Source organism: Uranotaenia lowii, unplaced genomic scaffold, assembly GCF_029784155.1.
Source record: "Uranotaenia lowii strain MFRU-FL unplaced genomic scaffold, ASM2978415v1 HiC_scaffold_303, whole genome shotgun sequence".
Lineage (NCBI taxonomy): Eukaryota > Metazoa > Arthropoda > Insecta > Diptera > Culicidae > Uranotaenia > Uranotaenia lowii.
This window is the reverse complement of record NW_026598205.1, coordinates 5,230-25,976: the sequence shown is the minus strand read 5'-3', so window position 1 is coordinate 25,976 and position 20,747 is coordinate 5,230. Positions and strand designations below refer to the sequence as shown.

General features: G+C 42.7%; 1 protein-coding gene across 2 annotated transcripts in view; it reads right to left on the bottom strand.

The window, feature by feature from the left end:
• Positions 1-20,173, bottom strand: part of LOC129759886 (homeobox protein cut) — a 44,191-nt gene extending 24,018 nt beyond the window's left edge. For both annotated transcript variants that reach the window (XM_055757439.1, XM_055757440.1), the window contains exons 1-4: positions 20,099-20,173; positions 9,905-10,086; positions 8,628-8,731; positions 5,155-6,366 (exon numbers count right to left, since the gene is read on the bottom strand). In XM_055757439.1, coding sequence (XP_055613414.1) covers positions 5,155-6,366; positions 8,628-8,731; positions 9,905-10,086; positions 20,099-20,131 — 1,531 coding nt within the window. In that variant the 5' untranslated portion in view covers positions 20,132-20,173. The remainder of the gene's footprint in view (positions 1-5,154; positions 6,367-8,627; positions 8,732-9,904; positions 10,087-20,098) is intronic.
• Positions 20,174-20,747: the final 574 nt, after the last annotated feature.

Below are 20,747 nucleotides of genomic sequence, written 5' to 3'. Positions count from 1 at the left end.
GCTGCGCTGTCTATCTGAAGTCATTCACGGCGATGATGATCGGCGAGGTACGGAACTGCATCCAGTTCAGATGCATTCGAATGTTTTTTTTTCCTGCCCGACCCAGCAAATTATGCGAAACGTCAATTTGCTCCATGACAATTGTTTGACTTGTGAAGCGTGTAATTTGCGCTGGAAGTCATTCGTAATTTACCTACACTGACTTTAAAATGGATCATTCCAACATAGGTTTTTAACTCAACTGCTCTGTGCAGTAATTAATTTAAAGCAAGGAAAACCGAAGTCTACTTTAAGGCGCTTTTAATTTGCCACGCAAAGACGTCATTAAAATTCTGATACATTCGCATTAATTTTCTGCTTCTGAAAGCTTACCCCTTCCTTTCCGAGAACAAACGTCACACACACGCGAATCATCGTAGAAGAATAAAAATATTTACCAATCATTAAACGACTCGTTTGGGAACCTTAAGCCATTCTTTGGCGAAATAAAGAACCATCACAGAGCAGGGCCCTTTTGTTTTCCTAGACGACGGGGAACAGCGGCAGCAGCAACGATTAAAAATTCTGTACCGATGCTCGGGAAAATCCAGCAAAACCTCTACATCTCCCCCTTAACTAACCCTACACTGAGAAAAAAGCAACACACTCTTCTTTAACGATTCATTTGCTATTCGACCCGTTTCCCGATTCCCGAAAGTAATTAGATTCCTCCCGAAGTCGTAGTCTCGTAGGAAAAAATCATCAAAAAATTTGTTTACGTTTCTCGGCAGTCCCCCTACCCCATTTTTTTTTTTCAAAACATCATCCCATGGGGAATCATCGTCCGCTTCATGTGTGAATGTGTACCTTTGTTTAAGCGTGTATATGTGCCTAAATTAAGGGGGTGGCAGCGCTCACACATCAATTAATTGATGGGTACCTCCCGTTTTTTCGAGGAACCGGAGGAGCGAACGGGTTAAAGTTTTTAATCTTCCTACGATTTCAAAGATGGCGTGAAATCAGCTTTTTCGGAAAAGAATTACTTCTCAACCTACGGGAAAAATCGAAGTTACAAAAACCGTGGAGTTGAGCGGGGGTTGAGCTCATTTTCATATGTAAACACGCCACACCGGTCGCCCGGGCATAAAGTGGGTGAGGTGGGTTGAACTCCCATAAGAAGGAAAAACCGGGAAGAGGGGCAGGACACACAAAGTTTTCTCGGGCAAGAAAAGAATGTGTTTGAGTTTTTATTTCCAACTTCGGCACCCACCCACTGAATCCAGCAAAAGGGTAGGAAGATGGGGTACAAGTTTAATGAGCGGATTAGGGGTAATCGATTTTTGTGCTTCCCGCTTATTTTTTACGGGCAAGGGGGGAGTTCCGCGAAAAACGGGTGGGCGGCTGCCTTCCTTCGAAAAAGTTCCTTGAAGAATTCGGAGCTTCTTGATTGCGCTATAAATTGCCTTTATCTATAATTTATTCAAGACAATAATTATCGCTTCCATCCTGACGACTAGACAGTGATGAGCGGCACATGTGAATTTCGGTTCCTTGAACCGAAAGTGGGAAGTGGGGGGCGGTTTTGCGGTTCCTTCCTTTGTCTTCCGTGAATAATAGATGAGTTTGATTGTATCCTGTTTGTTACATACGAAGAATGTATCTAACTGGTGAATATTTAATCGAAGAAGGCGTGAAAATAAGAAGTTGTTCAGCAAAACCGCCGATTAATTTGACAGCTCAATCTCTGACAGCTGTCAGGTTGTTTTTGAATTTCGAAACGTCAATTAATCAGCTACCGATTTCCTGTGGGGAAAACGATTAATCATTGACCCAAAAACAAGGAAAACCTGCCACAAAATCCCATCAATCCGAATCGGAAATTCGTTTCCAATCGGGAGAACAATAGCTTTCCGAGGGGCACTTGTGAATGGCCTCATTTTCCTCTGTTGCTGGAAAAAGGTGACATCGTAGTAGGCTTGTTGCTAGTTCAACTAACTAACAGAGCCCTCGCCTGCTTCGATTACGAGCCCACAAACGACGATGGGCTCACCGATGCGTAACCGATTTTTATGATTAATCAAAGAGTCTTCGCTCGTTTTGCGTCTGCTGCTGTGATTTTTTCCCGGATCTCTATTATTATTGTTTGATGGCTTCCCTTCCGATCCCCTCCTAAGTACCCATCAATCGGCAACGGCCCTCGACAATCAGAGAAAACCCGTTGTTGGCGGCGTGGGAAGATCCAGCCAGCCAGCCCAGCGCAATCCAAGGGAGAAACAATGAAATTTTAATTATGAATCAATAGCGCTTCCGCCTGGGATTTTGATCTCTTTCCCTCGGGGGCACTCGCACATTTGTGCCAGTGCTCTTAAAGTGTTTCGTTCAAAAGCTTGGAAAGATTTGTATTGAAAAATTGTTGCTTTTTTTTTTTGGAGTGCAGAAAGTCAAGTGGCGTTTCCGTACCAACTTGTGTGGATCAAAGTACTTTCGATGAGTTCCCCGTTTTTTTTTTGGATTTTGCTTCTTTTAATTCGAATCGGTCCCGTCCCGTCGTCGTCGTCGTTTGAAGCCGTTGTTGCTGCAACGGCTTCAAACTCTTTCAATCATTAGTAGCCTAGAGAGTCTTCCCGAAATGTGAACATACACAGAAGCGGGATCCGTCTTTTTCTGCTTCTTTGTAGCAACAGCAACTCAGTCGAATGAATCCGAAACGCTTAAAATCTGCCAATTTGGTAAATTTTTGATATTAATCTTTTGGGATGCGCTCGCTTCGACTTAGCGCGGTGCAATTGAAGGTTCTTCGACAAGTGAAAGATAAATACCGGATCCGGACGAGAGGAAAGCGAAAAACCCTTTTCGTTAAGCGAAACGGAAGAAAAAAGAACCAAGTTGCAACCGAAGAACTGAGGAAGAAAAAAATGCAGCGCCCGAAATGTTTGAACAGAAGCGAGAGAAAACTGCTTGACGCAGCCTACTGCCTTCAACCTAGCAGCCAACTACTTTTCGCCGCCACGAATCCTTCTCCGGTTTTTGAAGCGCATCTTCGAAGTGTGCCGGCTTACTGAGATTTGCTTGTGTTTTCGTTTGTTTTCTTTTTTTTGGTGGTCCTCGATTAAGCTTTAGCCCAATGCAATCGGGTAGGAAACTTTTTTAATAAAACGTTATTTATGTGTTGCTATCCGTAGCTCTAGTCAAGGTTTCTTTTTCCATAAAGTAATGTTATCGAAACGAAATGAAAAAAAAAGAAAATATAAACAATGCAATCGAATTTGGTTTTGTTTTGAAAAAAAAAAAAAAACATCGAAAGAAAATCTTTGTTAGAATGCTATCTGTATAAAATCAAGTTTTTAATCGAAAATTAACAACGTTTTCCGATGAAATGAGGAAAATTTAGCTGAATTCAGTTGAAAATGCTGTAGCATTTGATTGAATGCTGGAACTCAAGCAGCTTGGTGTTAGCAATCGCTAGCATAGCTGACTCTCTAGTATCTAGCTATCGATGAAGTCTTTAAATTGTATAAATACGGGATAAACAAGCAACCAAGATAAAAAAATCAAAATGATTAAATGTACAAGACAATTTAGCTGAAAAGTCATTAGTGACTATTTTTTCACATTTTAATAATTTTTGAAAATTTTATTTATTTTGAGTTATTAACACCTCGTGTTCACAATTTTGAAAGTTTTTACAGCGTCAGCAATTTTTTTTGGTATATTTCAAGACAAGAGCCCCAGAATACACTGAGGATCAGATTTCGACTCTTAAATCCCAATGCCGCTGGATGATAAAAAATGATTCCGGAAAATGATCGATACTATTCCAAGGATAGTTCTGCTACATTTTCGATCAATAAATACAAGTTCAAACATAAATTTAAACAGAAAGTGATGTTGTACATCACCATTTCCAAGAGAGGTATTTTTAAGCTATGGTTCAAGTCGTCTGGTTTGGCTATCAATTAAGATGTGTACCAAAATGAATGTTTGAAGAAAATTTTTATGCCGTTTCAACACAATTTCTCTCTTTCTCTGAGCACTGGTTTCTCTCATTTTAATTGCAATTTACTCCTGATCCCGCACAATTCAACACAATTCCAATCATTGCCTTCAAAACATGCGTGATTATTAGCGTAGCTTTTCACAAAGAAGATTTCAATCGTTCCAAAAAGTAACCATTATCTGATCATTCAAAAGGGTGAGAAATATTTGACCTCTCAGAAGAGCAAGAGGTATTCAATCGCTCAAAAGGGCAAGCGATATCCGATCGCTAAAAAGAGCAAAATTTATTCGGCCGTTGAAAAGAGAAAGAAGAAATCCATCCTCCAAAAGAATAATAGAATTTCGATCGTTCAAAATAGCAACAAGGATTTGATCGTTGAATAGAGCAAGGCATTATCGAACGTGTAGAGTATAGATGTAACGAAAAATTTAAATGGTGAATTCACCAAGGGGTATAACCCCGAAAATATAACGAAAAATTAAAAATTTCAAAATAAAACAAAGCTCATTCTGAGTCAATATTGATTGTCAATGTGTATTCTTTGTAAGGCGTGTAAATATCGTTTTGAAGGGATTATTGAAAAGAGAGGGAAAACGGTCTGTCTTTTAGCGGATTTTGGAGGTCAATTCAAATGGAAATTGTCCGGAAGTGTCCTGCAAAGAATTCGACAGAACTCTCGTAAGAACAAGAGGATTTTTATCGGTCAAGAGAGCAAGGAGTATTCGATTGTTCAAAAGAGCAATAGGATTTTGATCGCTCAATAGAGAAAGAAGTTTTCGATTGTTCAAAAGAGCACAAGCCCTTCGAAGCACGTTGGAAGTTGAGCATGCCAAAAAACATCGACATTAGCAATCGCTAGAGCAACGAACCTTTTCAAGTTCTGCCTATCGATGAGAGTTAATGTGAATAAGTTCAGAGTGGAAGCCTACTACAGGTACTTCACAGCATTGGTGATTCCAAATACTATGAAAATTGGGACTCCACAGTCGAAACACTAATGATACGTAGACACGTTAGCCTGTTGAATTCAATGTAGATTGTTCAGGAGCGATTTCTACAAGTTCTTTTTTTCGGAGTATTGCGTCCACCTAAAAGACCAATTGTATCATACCGACCAATGACAAAACGACCTAAGAAAATACATAAATAAAAGTCACCCGGAAAACAGGACCACTTACCTTTCTTGGGGATCAGCGTCTTGATGAGCATCACGGCGTTCTCGTCGCAGGCCCAGGCATGCATCTTCCGGTAGCTGTCCCGGCCCTTCTCCGTCAGCTTGTCCCAGGGTTTCGGCTTCGAGAGCAGCTCGGAAACGGTGCCCTGCGACAACCCTAGCACGTACTTGGCAAACACCCGCTGGCCGATGTTGTGAACCGAAAGGAGTTCCCGCACCCTCCGGGAGATGTGCAGAGTGTCCAGGTTTTGGTTGGCGTATTTGTCCATGTTGTAGCGGAGCATTTCCTGCAGCTTCGCCTCCATGGGGTCGCTTTTGGGGATGAGTGAGTCACCGAGGCGGCCAACCATCGCACCCGGGGGCAGATGGAGGTCCTCGGCGAATCGGAATGGTCCCCGATCTTGGAATTGGAACGGTAGGCCCGGTATCAGGTTGGAATGGGGCGGCAGAGATCCGAGGGGGGTGTTGTTGTTGTCTTCGAGCGGGCTCTTGGACATCCGGAGGGGTGTGAGACTTCGGCCTCCACCGTTCATGTGCTCGTCGTGTCGGGAGCTGTCCTGCAGGATCGGGGTGCTGGCGCTGGAGGAGTTATCATGGTGGGAGCTGGCCTTGTCCTGATCGTGATGCTGCGCCAGATCTGTGGGATGATGGTGGTGATGGTGTTGGTTCATTAGAAGCTGAGAAGAGGGATGATGATGGTGGTTGCGGGCAGCGGCTGCAGCAGCTGCGGCCGCCGCAAGACCTGGGGGTGGAGGCAGCAAACCGCGTCGCCAGGTACTGACGATCTCGGCACCCAAAAACGTACCAAACTGTTCTACGTTTTGCAACGGAGGCGGAAGGAATGAGCTGAGACTGGTCGCCCCTGGAGGACCGGGCGAGGGCGTAACGCGAGGGCTGCTGGAGCACTCCGGTCGATTCCCAGGGGCGTTAGATGTGTTAGATTCAGTGCTACCGTTTGTGGTACTGTTGTTTTGGTTTTGGTTGATGTTGTTGTTGATGGTGCTACTAGTGCTACTACTGTTGTTGAGCTCGGTATCATTCTGACCGGTGGAAGCGGTGGTGCTATTGCTCGACAGGTCATTGCTACTAGCGTTACAAGCGTTACTAACGTGACTAGAAGTGGAGGATGTCGTTAGCGGGGCAGCGCCGGAGCTGTTCGTCGTTGGTGGCGACGAAGCGGGCTTTGGCTGGCCGCTGCTCTGAGATGGGGATCCTCCTGCAATGAGCCAACACCGAAAAATAGAAAAGAACAATGGGAACTCTGGTTAAGCGCGAGCCCAAAGCGTCGTGTGCGTGCGTGAGTGTTTGAAAAAAAAGTATGTGTATCTGTGTCAATATCGCAACGCGCGGCGAGAGCAACTTAAACCGAATAAACGTATGTAAAACATGTTTATTTTCCCATGAAATCGAACTGAATGGGCCACTGAGAACAGAATAACAATAACAGAGGGGCCATAAATTTCAATAATTCCATCATCGACTGCCGCTGTTCGCCGAAGTCTTCTCGCTGACGACTTTAAAACGCGGCGGCGGACTTGTGTGATTGAAGAAGCTGATCGCTTTTTCCCCCCTGCATTTTGTGGGGCAACCCACACGCTTCGAAACCGTTCAGAGCAACTTGTACGGTTTTAATTTGAATTCAATAAACTTTTTCAGGCGATACGTGATCGCACACACAACTTGATGGGTTATGCTGGGGCATTTTTTTTCTCTCATCAACATTAACGGGCTATCATGCATCAAAACTAGCGATAGCATAATTTTTTTTTACTCCAGCTGCGGAGCAGATAAGATTTTAATTAAAAAATGGGTGGTGGTGATCCTCTGACACCCGCCCAGGGCACACACACATTAGTTGTTTTTTTTGCTTGCTCGCGCTAAAAATCGAACCCGGACCCCTCAGGGATGTCAGACAAACAGCACAATCATATCATCAAAACCAACTAACTGATGTTGGGCGTGAGATGGGTTCCGAAAGGGGGGGATCCGCGAAAAATTTGAATTTATTATTATTGGCTTGTTGCTGAATGAGACGGGGGGCTGCTGAATGACTGACACCAACAGCAGAAAGAAGCGAGTCAGAAAAACGAAAAAAAAACCTCGAACAGAATCAACGATTTATTGAGAAACGGTTTCAGCGCGTGGGAGTTTTTTGATCGTCGTCGTTTCGACGCTTCTTCTGCTGTTGTTGTGGGGAGGTATGGGCGCCCGAATGTGTGTTTTAATTCGAGAAAAAAAGTTTTTTATCAATATGAGAATAGGCAATAGTTTCCCGCGCCGCCACCAACCGGGGCTAATGGATGGATGGATGGATGGATGTGTGTCTGTTTGTTTTCGTACCTACAAAGTTGTTATTTTTGTGTGAGTTGATGGATGGCTCATTGGAGGGAGGAAATCTGAAAACTAACAAAAATGATACTCCAGTTTTTCATCAGCTCTGTAGTTTCTAGAGCACTACTTTTTTTTGCTATGGAGAGGTGAACGATTATGACGAAAAACTGGCGGCGGCATCGAGAGACACACATTGGCACACAATAGCCGGGCCAATCTGCGTGTGGGATGTTTTTTGAGGGGGGTTATTATTGGTGGGACTAAGAAACTTTAATACTCTAAACGAAAAACGAGGTCAATCGTGTGATTGTCAAACTTCTTTGACGAGAGTAGACGCTTGATTTGACTAGCTCCCAGCTCTAGATAGATGGATTGACTCGAGAGCCAGGTTGGGGGATCGAAAATTTCGAAATGTTGGGGTGGTGGGTGAGAATGTTTGTGGTGAGAACAGTTTGGTAGTAGTTTTTGAGTGAAATACACTAGAGAGAGGGATCAACAAATAAGCATCACAAATAAAGTGCAACAAACGCGGTGGCGAGCCAGCTGTCCGGGATAGATCTTGCAGAGTTGCAGTAGTCATCTCGGTCGACTTCGACGTCGAACGCGAGACGACGACGGGCTCCCAAGTGTGGAAAGATACACGTCATTAACATGTAAACATAATTACGTCTAACGGCGCGAGCTTCCTCTCTCAATCGAGCCGGGCGGCTTTTTCCAAAATACGGGGGAAATTTATTACCCTTTCACGCCCCAGACCAGACTGACTGTGCCAGTGCTGCCAATTGTATCGGACCTCCGGCGCAGTTTTGTTTACATATGTGCCTGGGTCGTAAAAAGTAGTCACTTAAGGCACACTGACAGTCGTCGTCGTCGTGTTTGTTTGAAAATTCTTCTCTCTATCGCACGCATCGCATCGCATCGAACTAATGTCTATATGATTTGTGCTGTAAATCGCGCCCCGTATATTTAAACAAGTAGATCAATAACCGCCGTGCCGATCGAAGGCGGCCGTAAAAGTGCGGCGGCGCCAAGCGTTTGTTGCACTTTTTATTGCCCTCCAGGCTGCTTTGTGAGTCGTCGTCGCTTACTTTGTTGATTTGTTAGTTGCGAATCAAGTCATTCGCTAGTTATGATAACCTAACTTACCTTCCGATTTGATTGCTTCGCTTTGGGCCTCCAGGGCTTTGGTTCGTTCGAGGAGCAAATCCTGGAACTGCTGCTTCACGTCACGATGCGGGGACCGGAGAATGCTGGGGATAAAAAAGGGGAAAACAACGGTTAAAGATTACTTTATAGTTTCGACTTAAGAAGTGAAGAGTTTTTTTAGCACAATTTACTTAATTTTTCCTCAAGTTCAAAACAAATTGGTAGCTCTCTAGAAAACTACATTCCCTATCAATTGAGCCTAGATTTTTGGAAATCGGTTCACAGTAGTTTGCTGTAGCCTTATGGAAATATGTGACTGTTACACACACATTTTCAATTTTTTTTTGTTTTTTTCGATGATAACTTTTTCAATTTTTCATAAATTTCATCCAAAATAGGTAGTTTTCTGAAAGGCTGAATTTGCTTTTAAATAAGTCCTAATTGAGAAAAATCGGTTCATAGAAATTTGCTGTAGCCTAAGGAATGTATTTGACTAGCGCACACACATTTTTAAATTTTATATTTTGTTTCAATGATAACTTTGTCAAAGTTTCACTGAATCAAATCAAACTAGGAGGTTCTCTGTAGGACAAAATTACCTATCAAATGAGCCTACATATGAAGCAATCGGTTAGCAGGATTTGGATATAGCCTCGTGAAAATATTTGAAAATCCTTTAACAGAGGAAAAAAAAAATCAAAAGTCGTTCCAGATTTTGACTGACTAATCAAATCGAAGGGTGATGGAGTGAGACCGAGTTTGACCTACTGTAATGGCGTTTAACATTCTACTGACACATAAAAAAAAACCGCCCGAATTGAAATGACTACAGGGGGCTTACATTTGCGAACAAGGGATCAAAATCCCGCGAAAAAAATCGTTGAATTTTTGATAGATGATAGGGGGAGGAAAAATTTTTCACATACGCTGTTGCGGTTGATGCTCACAGCTCATCTTGCCTTTTCCGGGAGATTCTGATGCCGGCAGCGAAAAATGGGGTTATTTTCCGCGTGCACGCGGATTTTTTTGTCTGTTTTTCGTCCCTTGAGGGGTTGAGTGGTTTATGTTTGCATGCCGAGGAGATATGTTGTTTCTTTTTTTTCGGGAAAACATCCCCGAAAAAATGTCGAAGGTGGCTCAGAGTTTTATGTGATCACGAATCACGGCCTACTGCTGCCGGATTACCTATTACTCTAGCTAGGTTGTTTGGAATGATCTTGTAATGAGATGCAAAAACGTGTCGACTATGAAAAGGGGATTTGGCCCGGGATACTTACTTGTTCTCCTTCTTCCGATCATCGAAATCGGAACTGGTATCGAAGCGATTTTCTAACCGCGCGATGTGCTGCCGCTTTTCCTCGAGGCGGTCCTCTAACCGCTGGATCTGCAGATTGTGTGATTCCTGGATGTTGGAGATGGCCGTCCGCAACCGGGCGACCTCTTCGAATAGTGCCGATATCTGGAAAATGGATAGAGAGAAGACAGAGAAGACGATTTAGTATGTATAAGCTTGATTAATTATCGTTGACACAGTGTGTCATATTCCGTTAAGCCCCCAACGGGTGCAAAGGCGTTTTGCTAGCCGAATTGACAGCTCACATATGCATCATCAGCAGCAGCAGCAGCGCCAAAAGACGGAGACGGGAGACGATTCCCACACCCTACTAGAGAAGAGTGTGTGCGATGCGCTTGTAGCGCCACCACCACCATCGCCGGAGAGTTCGAAATTAATTAATTTGCCGTCATGTCGTCTTATTGTAAATCTATTAAATAGTTATAAATATAAATTGTCTGTTTATTTGCGACTTTCTTGTGCACTTATTGCTACCACCCCCTCACTTGGCAAGTGGGAACCCGGTGAACTTGTCACTTAGGAATTCAAATCACAGCAAGCGACGACGACGACGAAATGGAGGAGGTAGATGTGGTGGGTCGGGTAGTAAAGCAATCGCAGCAATCGAATGTCAGGAATGCTAAATAAATCTTGACTAGAGCCTTGGTTCAGTACTCGTCTTCTGGCAGAAATGTCATTGGCGCTTCCGAACGTCGTTCTCTGGCTGAAGAACAGAACGTTCGTTGCTCCGAGCTTAAGGGGATGGAATGGAGATAGTTTCCTACCCCCCGACCCAAGCCGGTTTCCTCCATGGAAGTAGTTGGTAGTTTCGATTTCGTAACATTGTTCGGAACCCCTACTTTGAATACATTGTATGAGTGGGTGAGTAGTGTAACAAATTCACCTCCGATTCTAATTCTGATCTGTTTCATTAATTTTCACGTTTCCAGTGTTTCACTTTCTTCCTGGGCAACGAATCAAAGACTGCTCCAGCTCTAAAGTGAGTAGGTCCATAGGAGGTGGAGGCGATAAATCAAAATTCTAAATACGATACCGCAAATCCTTTCACTTCGGCGCACCCTTTGGCAGCAGCAGATCAGATGATTGGCTTTGACTTTATCGTTTGATGGATGGGGAAAAGGGGTAGGAAACGTCAAATCAGTTTGATGCTGTCTGACTGAAATTCGGCATCCCTCCGCCGCCTGCTACGATTGTGGAACGAAACGTGGTGGCGCAAGGAAGCGTAAATTTCGTTTAAATCTTTGCTCATTTTCGACTGCCGAAATACTTTCAACTATTTCCTCAGTCTTCCGTTTTTCTACCGAAGAAGAAAGATATATGATGAGAAATTAATATCTCTCCGAGTCGAGAGACGTTTTGAAGAAAAGTGGGGGCGAAGAACGTTCCCGGAAGAAACTCTTTCTTCGGTTCGCAGTTGAATTCCTTTAAATTGAGTCGAAAACAAAGCGCCATCGATTTCGACAGATTTGAGGAAGGTAATTTCGTTGTGGGAAAGGCTCAGGGGGGTAGGAAATAAGAATTTCACCACAGGCAGTCAGTCGTCAGTCTAGCTAGTGTTTGAATCAGCTGAGCGAGAGACAGGGCAGGGCGATTCTTGGGCTTCTCAATCAAAAGAAAGTTGCTGGTAAAAGTATTTCATTCCCGCATCCCCGGTAGCTTTTTCAAGATTTTCCTTCTACCTCGTCAAAAAGCAATTGATCGTCTCGACGTCGACCGGCAGTAGGTACTACAAAGATTTGTGCCAATCAGAAGTCCTTCTTCCGTTTTTTTCCCGGGCGTTGTTGTTGAGAGTGGAACGAGCAGGAAACTAATTTCGACAATTTTCAACCCGACGAAACATAGAAAACTCATCAAATTTATTAATAACTGTCAAGTCCCATCCCTCTCGATGGAAGGACACGACGAGGAGATGAGCGCCGAGCGAGATTCACCTTGTTGTCGTTGACGATGGTGTTCGACAACAATGCGGAATTTGCTGCCGGAATAGAACAACAGAAAATCGATTCCAAAGAGAGATCCGCGTAAAAGAACAACGACACAACAATACACACGAACACACATATTTTTATTCGACAAAGTTTGACAAATGGCAATAATGGTAAAAGCGTGGAATTGTTCGGTTTCGTTTTTTTTTCGAGTGTGTTGTCCCCGTCATCATCGAGGAGGCGGGGGATAACCCTCGGTATAATAAGAACCGAGAAAAAAGAAGCGAAACCCACCAAAACAAGAATGGCACTCGCTCGCCGCACAAAGCAAGCCAAATAATAGTAGTAATCATGCGAAAGTATGGATCACCCGAGCTAGAGCCTGCTGCGATGCGAACACAACGAACAAACGCGCGTGGATCGTAAAAAAAGATGAACATTTGTAAGGTTCTAGGGTAGGGGCGGCGAGGGTTTTAGGACACTGACCGCGTGCGCGCTTCTTGTTGTTTTTTTTTGGCAGAACTTAGCGATGGACAACAACAACAAGCGGTCGACGACGACGACGCGTGTGGAGTAGCGGCTAATGACGACCGCAATAATGGTTCCTGCTGCTACTGCTAGAATTTCGGTTGGTTGTGTTTTTCGGGGGGTCCAAGAATGATCAGCGCAAAAAATACCTCGGGCACAATGATGGCGAAAGTCATCCCGCTCTGCCTCAGAACCATTGACTACAACTAGAAGACTAGGAGGGGGCGGACATAAAGAAATGGACATAATTTTTCAATTTCGGCGGGCAGCGCGATGTCTAGTTGACGCAGGAAGGAGACGGGGACACTCTTACGGTAATGATTCGGGTTGAGCGCACGTAATCTACATATTCATAAATAGGGTATAGATTGTATGTTTTTTTTTGCCGAATTTTTGTGTGCAATCGCCGCCCGAGTGAAGTATTTGAGGGAAAAGGCACTGAGCCACAGAAGAACAAACCAGGGAATTGCTATTGGCAGTCACATTCTTTTTATTGTCACACAGTATGGAAGAGCTGGCGCTGATGGAAAGCAGGGGAAAGGATTCAGGCGATTTTACGTACTATGCCGAAAAAAAAGATAACGAGACAAGGCATATCATTTTTTGTTTAAATTTATCAATTTTGAATCTGAATCTGAAATCTGAATCTGAAATCTGAATCTGAAATCTGAATCTGAAATCTGAATCTGAAATCTGAATCTGAAATCTGAATCTGAAATCTGAATCTGAAATCTGAATCTGAAATCTGAATCTGAAATCTGAATCTGAAATCTGAATCTGAAATCTGAATCTGAAATCTGAATCTGAAATCTGAAATCTGAAATCTGAATCTGAAATCTGAATCTGAAATCTGAATCTGAAATCTGAATCTGAAATCTGAATCTGAAATCTGAATCTGAAATCTGAATCTGAAATCTGAATCTGAAATCTGAATCTGAAATCTGAATCTGAAATCTGAATCTGAAATCTGAATCTGAAATCTGAATCTGAAATCTGAATCTGAAATCTGAATCTGAAATCTGAATCTGAAATCTGAATCTGAAATCTGAATCTGAAATCTGAATCTGAAATCTGAATCTGAAATCTGAATCTGAAATCTGAATCTGAAATCTGAATCTGAAATCTGAATCTGAAATCTGAATCTGAAATCTGAATCTGAAATCTGAATCTGAAATCTGAATCTGAAATCTGAATCTGAAATCTGAATCTGAAATCTGAATCTGAAATCTGAATCTGAAATCTGAATCTGAAATCTGAATCTGAAATCTGAATCTGAAATCTGAATCTGAAATCTGAATCTGAAATCTGAATCTGAAATCTGAATCTGAAATCTGAAATCTGAAATCTGAAATCTGAATCTGAAATCTGAATCTGAAATCTGAATCTGAAATCTGAATCTGAAATCTGAATCTGAAATCTGAATCTGAAATCTGAATCTGAAATCTGAATCTGAAATCTGAATCTGAAATCTGAATCTGAAATCTGAATCTGAAATCTGAATCTGAAATCTGAATCTGAAATCTGAATCTGAAATCTGAATCTGAAATCTGAATCTGAAATCTGAATCTGAAATCTGAATCTGAAATCTGAATCTGAAATCTGAATCTGAAATCTGAATCTGAAATCTGAATCTGAAATCTGAATCTGAAATCTGAAATCTGAATCTGAAATCTGAATCTGAAATCTGAATCTGAAATCTGAATCTGAAATCTGAATCTGAAATCTGAATCTGAAATCTAAATCTGAAATCTGAATCTGAAATCTGAATCTGAAATCTGAATCTGAAATCTGAATCTGAAATCTGAATCTGAAATCTGAATCTGAAATCTGAATCTGAAATCTGAATCTGAAATCTGAATCTGAAATCTGAATCCGAAATCTGAATCTGAAATCTGAATCTGAAATCTGAATCTGAAATCTGAATCTGAAATCTGAATCTGAAATCTGAATCTGAAATCTGAATCTGAAATCTGAATCTGATATCTGAATCTGAAATCTGAATTTGAAATCTGAATCTGAAATCTGAATCTGAAATCTGAATCTGAAATCTGAATCTGAAATCTGAATCTGAAATCTGAATCTGAAATCTAAAATCTGATTCTAAAATCTGAATGGAAAAAAATAAAAAAAATTTTTTAAAAATATTACAAACAATTACAAAAAATAAATAAATTAAAAACAAATCTGAAATCTGAATCTGTCATCTGAAATCTGAATCCGATTTAAAAAAATTTCTCTTTTCTGAGTGTTATCAAAATTTAGCGGTTTCGAGCAGCCAAATTTCGAGGTGTTTCCTTTTTTCAGTTTAATTTAGAAAAAAGCCCGAATAAGAAGGAGACACCTTTAAAAGTTTTCCATCGATAATGAAATTTACATCCCCGATGACAGCTCCCATTCGAAAGAAACGACAGTGGTAATTCAATCAGTAAACCCATGCTATCGCTGTTGCCTACCTGTAGGCGGTTTTTCATCCCTTAAAGAGCATTGACGAAGTATGCTTCCGAGAAGATTCACAAGTGCACAATCTAATCCGAAGCGATGCACCCGAGAATTAATCAGGGTAATGACTTACTGTTACTGCACTTGACGTTCACCCGTCACCGTTAATGAGTGTATCAATTTCAATAGATTGATGACTTGCGGTGGGTGGTTTCCCGACAATTTTTCCCTATCGTGTCAGGTAAGGTTTGAAAAAAAAACGACAACATGGAAAATCGTTTGCCTTTTTGCCGTTTTCCGGTTCCGCCGATGAAGTTGAATAGACTAAGGACGACGGCAGAGTGTACAAATCGTTAAAATTCAAGTGGTGGCAAACTTTCAAGAGCTGTCTCCTGCTTTTAATTACAACACAACCTTCCACATTCTGGACCGGGATCGATCCAGGGCAGTTCCAGGGTGGTTCGAACTGTGGCGCGCAATTACATTACCCCAAACTGAACAGAACCAAACGCAAACCAAGCTTCGGTTGTAAATATACAAGCGTATACAAATAAATAATATTTTTCAATATTTTTCCCCACCGGCAAATGGATCTCTATCTGTGACGACGATATCTGTCCTGCGGTTCTGGTCGTTTGACGCTCGCGAGTTTCCTCCGGCTGGGCAGGATGAGTGGCTGTCGTTTTTGCCCGAGTTTTTCCGTCCCCATTGAAGAACTAAGTTAGGGGAGGGGGCAACCACGAATTCGAGAATAATGTGATAGATAATCTTGATGATGCTGGCAGTAGACAGTATTGTGTGTCGTCGTTGAAAAGTGCTCACATGAAAGTACGGGCAAACGTAACGGTCCACTGGTTTGAAATGGTAATACTTCTGGAGGTACTATATCATCTTTTTTTTTCGGTAGGAACATCTCAAACCTCGAAACCTCGTAGACGGTTGCTTTTTACGAAAAAAAAGCACCATCAAGACTCATCAAATCTCACCTCACCGGATTCCCTTCCGCTTCAAAACTCGGGAATCGGTATATTTATAAAATTTATATCTATTTACATACATCTAGGCGCAGCGCGGCAGTAAGGTTCGGGTTCGAGAAGCGGCGATAGTCTATCTAACATGACACCGGAATTGGTCCCGTGTGTAAGTCAGTGGCCGACCAGTGTATGACGCTGGCCAAATCAAGTCGGGGCACATTCAAATGCGGGAAGAGAAAATCCTTTCAGAAAAAGGATTATTTTTTGCGGAGACTTCGACGACCGGCAACACATGGCTTCTACTCCAGGGAAAGTTGAGACTGAGACCAAACGAAAACGAGGGGAAAAAATCGCTGGTGCGGCCGTATGAATTATGACCGATACTTCGGCCGTTGGTCCAGAAGTTCGAGATCCAGCTTTCGGTTGGCAGCAGAAGACGACTGCCTATCGCCGTTCGGTCATCTCCTCTTAGAATTTGTGTTTGTCTGTGTTCCGTTGTGGAAATGACGAAACGACTCGGCCGGAGCGAGCTTTCCTGCCTGACGGGACAGTTGATCTGGATTAGAAACCTCAGCTTACGTAAGGACCACCGGACGAAAGATGATTCCGGATTCTGGTCCTGGGAAGGTAATGAAAATGTACGTGAATGTACGTCGTTTCTAGTCGCTTTTTTTGTTGAGCGTATCCCGGTCAGGATATCAAAATTGATGATCCTTGAACTGCATCAGCAATGTGACAACGACGAGTGTTGGTTCTTATGGGAAAAGCTTTAAGGAAAATGTTTTCAGGCGAAAAAATTTGTCGATTGCTATGCTGTTGCATAACTGCAGGCGCTTTAAATCGGTACTTATGCAGTTTGAGGTGAATTAACGAAAAACCTCTGAGACGGATCATCCAAACATTTCGTCCGTTTAAAATCATAAAAGGAAAGCCATGTTTCGGAATCCATTCTCGGAGACTAGATGGACACCTTCCGAGGGTAATGAAAATAAATCGACCCTTCTGTGTGAAAGTAGCAGTGGTCATCATTCTCGGAAGATGCCCCGAAAAAAGGGCGACATCTCCAACTACTCCAATCCTAACAACTGCAGCCCGTCGGTCGCTGTCTAGAAGTGTGGTGGCGTTGATTCATATTTACATTCGGGGGCCCGGATCATAAATTAGTCAATATTTGGTTCCATCAGCAGCACCCCCGCGCGAAAAAGTGTCCTTGCCTGGCTGTGTTCTGGCTTTCTCTTTTTGATTTCGAGACGGGAAAGGTTCGGCCACTCAATGATTAATCAAAAGTTACACCATGGAGCAGAGCGTCCACTCTGGCATCGGTTTGTCACGGAAAAAATGCCTAAGCAGGAGCGACATCCCGCTTGCTTTCTTCCTTTCGTTCATTCCCGGGGGCGAAGCATCACTTTGACAAATAATGAAAAATTGACATTTCGCATGGTGCGGTTCTTTGCCTTCGATCGAAACCGAAAACCATCATTCGGAATTCCTCCAGCCAGCCATCATAATCATCATAATCGTAGCGCGAATGAAACAGATGGACGGGCACACAAAATTAGGTGTGTCGCAAGGGGCGTCTCCCGTCCCCCAATTTGAATTTGTCATCATTTGACATAAGAGTGGCGAATAAAAATTCTCTCTCCACCCTTATTGGAGGCTTGGAATAGTTAGTAACCCTCTAAGGAGTGCTTAACGCCAGCTGCCAGTTGTCGGCATCGTCGTCGAATCGGTAATTAATATCGATTTTCGCGCAAATTGCTGGCCTCATCAAGTCCGAGGAAAAACACCGAGAGAAAAGCCCTTGGAGCAGCAACGATATGGCAAATGTTTGCTCATCGTTAGCCACTTGGTTTTTTTTAATACTGGTCTGCGTCGTCAATCGATCAAATTTTTACAGACACTCACTCACATGGTCCCCGAAAGAGATGCTTTTAACCTAATAATCTCCAAATATTATTTCAAAACAGAGTGTTTTAACTCCCATTCCAAGTGACTTCTGATAATAAAAAAACGCCGAAAAAAATTCAAATAAAAACTGGAACCGGCGTCGATTTGAAAAATATGAGATTTATGTTACCAATTCCATATCATATCATATCGTAGGCATCCCTTTGGCTGAATCGTCGTCAATCGAAGGAAGGGTTTGAGTAATCCAAACATCCTATAGGGTCCAGGGACGAAGCCGGACAGCAGGAGGAACATGATTTGAATAGAAAGATAAAACAAGAACGAGCCCAGTCGAGTCGGATTTGTCGGAGGACGAAAACGACGGAATTGAAACCTCTAGGATACTGTTTTTTTCGGTCCATCCGGTTCCGTCGATTTTGAAACCGGGAAAGTTTCCGCGGGTTTGGGAAGAAATGTTCACACCGCTGGATATCGTTTGTTTTTCTGATGTTTTCTGTTGCTCTGAATTGACTCAGTTTTGCTGGATTTTTTTTGGTTGTTTTGAGTCAGCTGTAATAAATGATATGTAGCGGTTATTTGATGCTGCTTTAAGCTATTTTTGTAAACACAAGTCACAGTGATGGTTGATTGTAAGGGTTAAAAGCGATCGAAACGAAAATCTGAAGTTCAGATTCTGAAAATTCTCACAAATATAAACGCCTAGAAGTAGACAACCACAGATGATTTAAGAAAATGATGAGAACGAACAGTGGTTGAAAATATGCCTAGTAGGCTAGATAGTAGGCTTATTGTTAAAAAATCTTTTTATTTGTGCTCAAACTCAAACTTGAACGCTGGTTTATATACCTTACTATGAATTTTCGCTTTCTACAGAGATTTCCGCTAAGAAACTGATCGAAGAATGGTGGACGTCGCCATTTTCCAGCACAAAGGTCATCCCACTTAAAGTGATACCAAATAATGAAAGGAAATCGGAGAGATTCATCCCGAACTCGGATATTCCACCGAAAGGGTAAGATGAATTGTGTCCGCAGTACATTGCCCAAAAAAGGTCCTCCGAATGGAATGGCCAAATGTGACACACCGCTTTTATCGGCACGGTACGGCGAGTCAGATCGACGACGTGCGATAGCAATTGAAGGGTCGCCGTCGTGTAATCCTTTCTTCGACCCAGGCCCAGGCAAGTCCGACCAGAGTCGATGGCGTTAAATTTGGTGGGTGGTTTTCAACCCGGAAAAAAAGCGGCACGGCGTCGCGGCCGAGGAACGGGTGAAATACGATACCCGGACCCGAAAAATATATATCATTTTTATACACCGCCACCACCGACCGAAGACCAAGAGAGGGATCTAGGGAAGAGACACATGCGACCATTCGCGGACTCGGTTAAAAGAATATGAATGTTGGAAGTGTGGGTGAGGCTGAATCCCCGGAAAAAAGAGTTGGAAAATATATAAGTAATAATCATTAGAAAAGGGAGGGCCAATGACAACCGAACGTTTGGGTGGAAGCTGTCGGGTTTCTTTTGAACAAAAACGGCAACCCTTTTGCTGGCTTCCAGAGGAAAAAAAAACGAACGAACGGATAAAGTTCAGACCCTTCAGAGTGGGATGTTTGTAGTACATCAGAAGTTACATTATAAAGCATAAATTTGTGCTCGTATGAACGCGAAGGATTTTGTTTTTTTGCTCTGTTTCGCCGTGTATGGTTTTCAAAGCGCCTGCCAGTATGCAACCCAAGGATTCGTTAGTATGGAGATGTACGTATACAAATGTTTTCTCACTCGTCGTCGTTCGGAGCATTGTCGATGCCTGGAGATAATATCAAAGATCCGTCATTGTGTCATATCAAGATCGGTGAAAAATTGCCTTCCCTCCCGTTGGATTTCCGCAGCCTCCCGAGCTGGTCCATCCCAATTTCCCAATGATGAGCTCGCTGCTCGCATCCTTTCCTCGTCAGGCAGTCGGTCGTCAGACTTGTTGTATCGAGAAGTTCAGTGAGAGTAGCACTAGAAGTAGGAGCAGGGGTTTCCATTAGCGAAAATGCTTTGTGGCTTTCTTGTTGTCGCGCGTTTGTCTTTGCCTCCTAACTCCGAAAAGAGAACGAATCTCCCGCCGAACATCCGGACGGGGGACTCATTATTGAAATGCATTTTCGTAATGGATTTATAGACATTCGGTGAATGAAAATAGATAATAGCAATTTTTCTTGTTGTCGTCGTCTGGTGCCTTAAGTGATATGGAAATTTTTGTGTTTTCGCTTCCTGTTTTGGCGCTCAAGAGAGAAAAGGTTTATGGATTCATAAGAGGTGATAAGGGGTGATTATTTGAAGAGAAAAACTACCTCGATTGTCGGTTCGTCCGTTTTGTTGGCCATTTTGGCTTTAGCAGTTGCTACCGCGGTAGCGAGTGCAAGTACCTGAAAGAAGATAAGAAAAAAACAACTTTTAGAAACAGATCCTTTTAAGCAATTGTTGAAAATATTGTGAAAAATCAAAGTAGAAATTTCCCCCTTCCAAACAGAAAGCAACTGCACAGTCGTAAAAATCAAATGAAGCAAATGAGCGAAAAAATCTCTGCCGTAAATTCTTGTGGCTGAATTTAATTAGCCTTACCACCACCCTCGCTCAAATCGCGGCCCAAATGCAACACTGTTGTGAGTAAATTCTCGTCCAGCAGAGTTGTCGGGATTTTCCATCGAATTACACATTCCGGACCTTCCGGGGGTTGGGTTTGGGGGCCCAGCTCTCAATCGAAGACTGCAATCAAGTGCTTCCCCACCCAACAGTTTGCCTCCCAGCCCTCGTTTGTCGATTCCGAGTTCGGGTAATAATCTCTAATCCAATAATCATTATCTTCTGAAATTGGACTGTTCTTCATCGGGTATAAACTTCGACTTTGGTCACGGCTCGCCGGAACCTGGTCCTTTGCCGAAGATATAAATTTCCTCTGATCTCGTTTTCTCGTATACATTTTTTCTCCCTTCGGTCCTA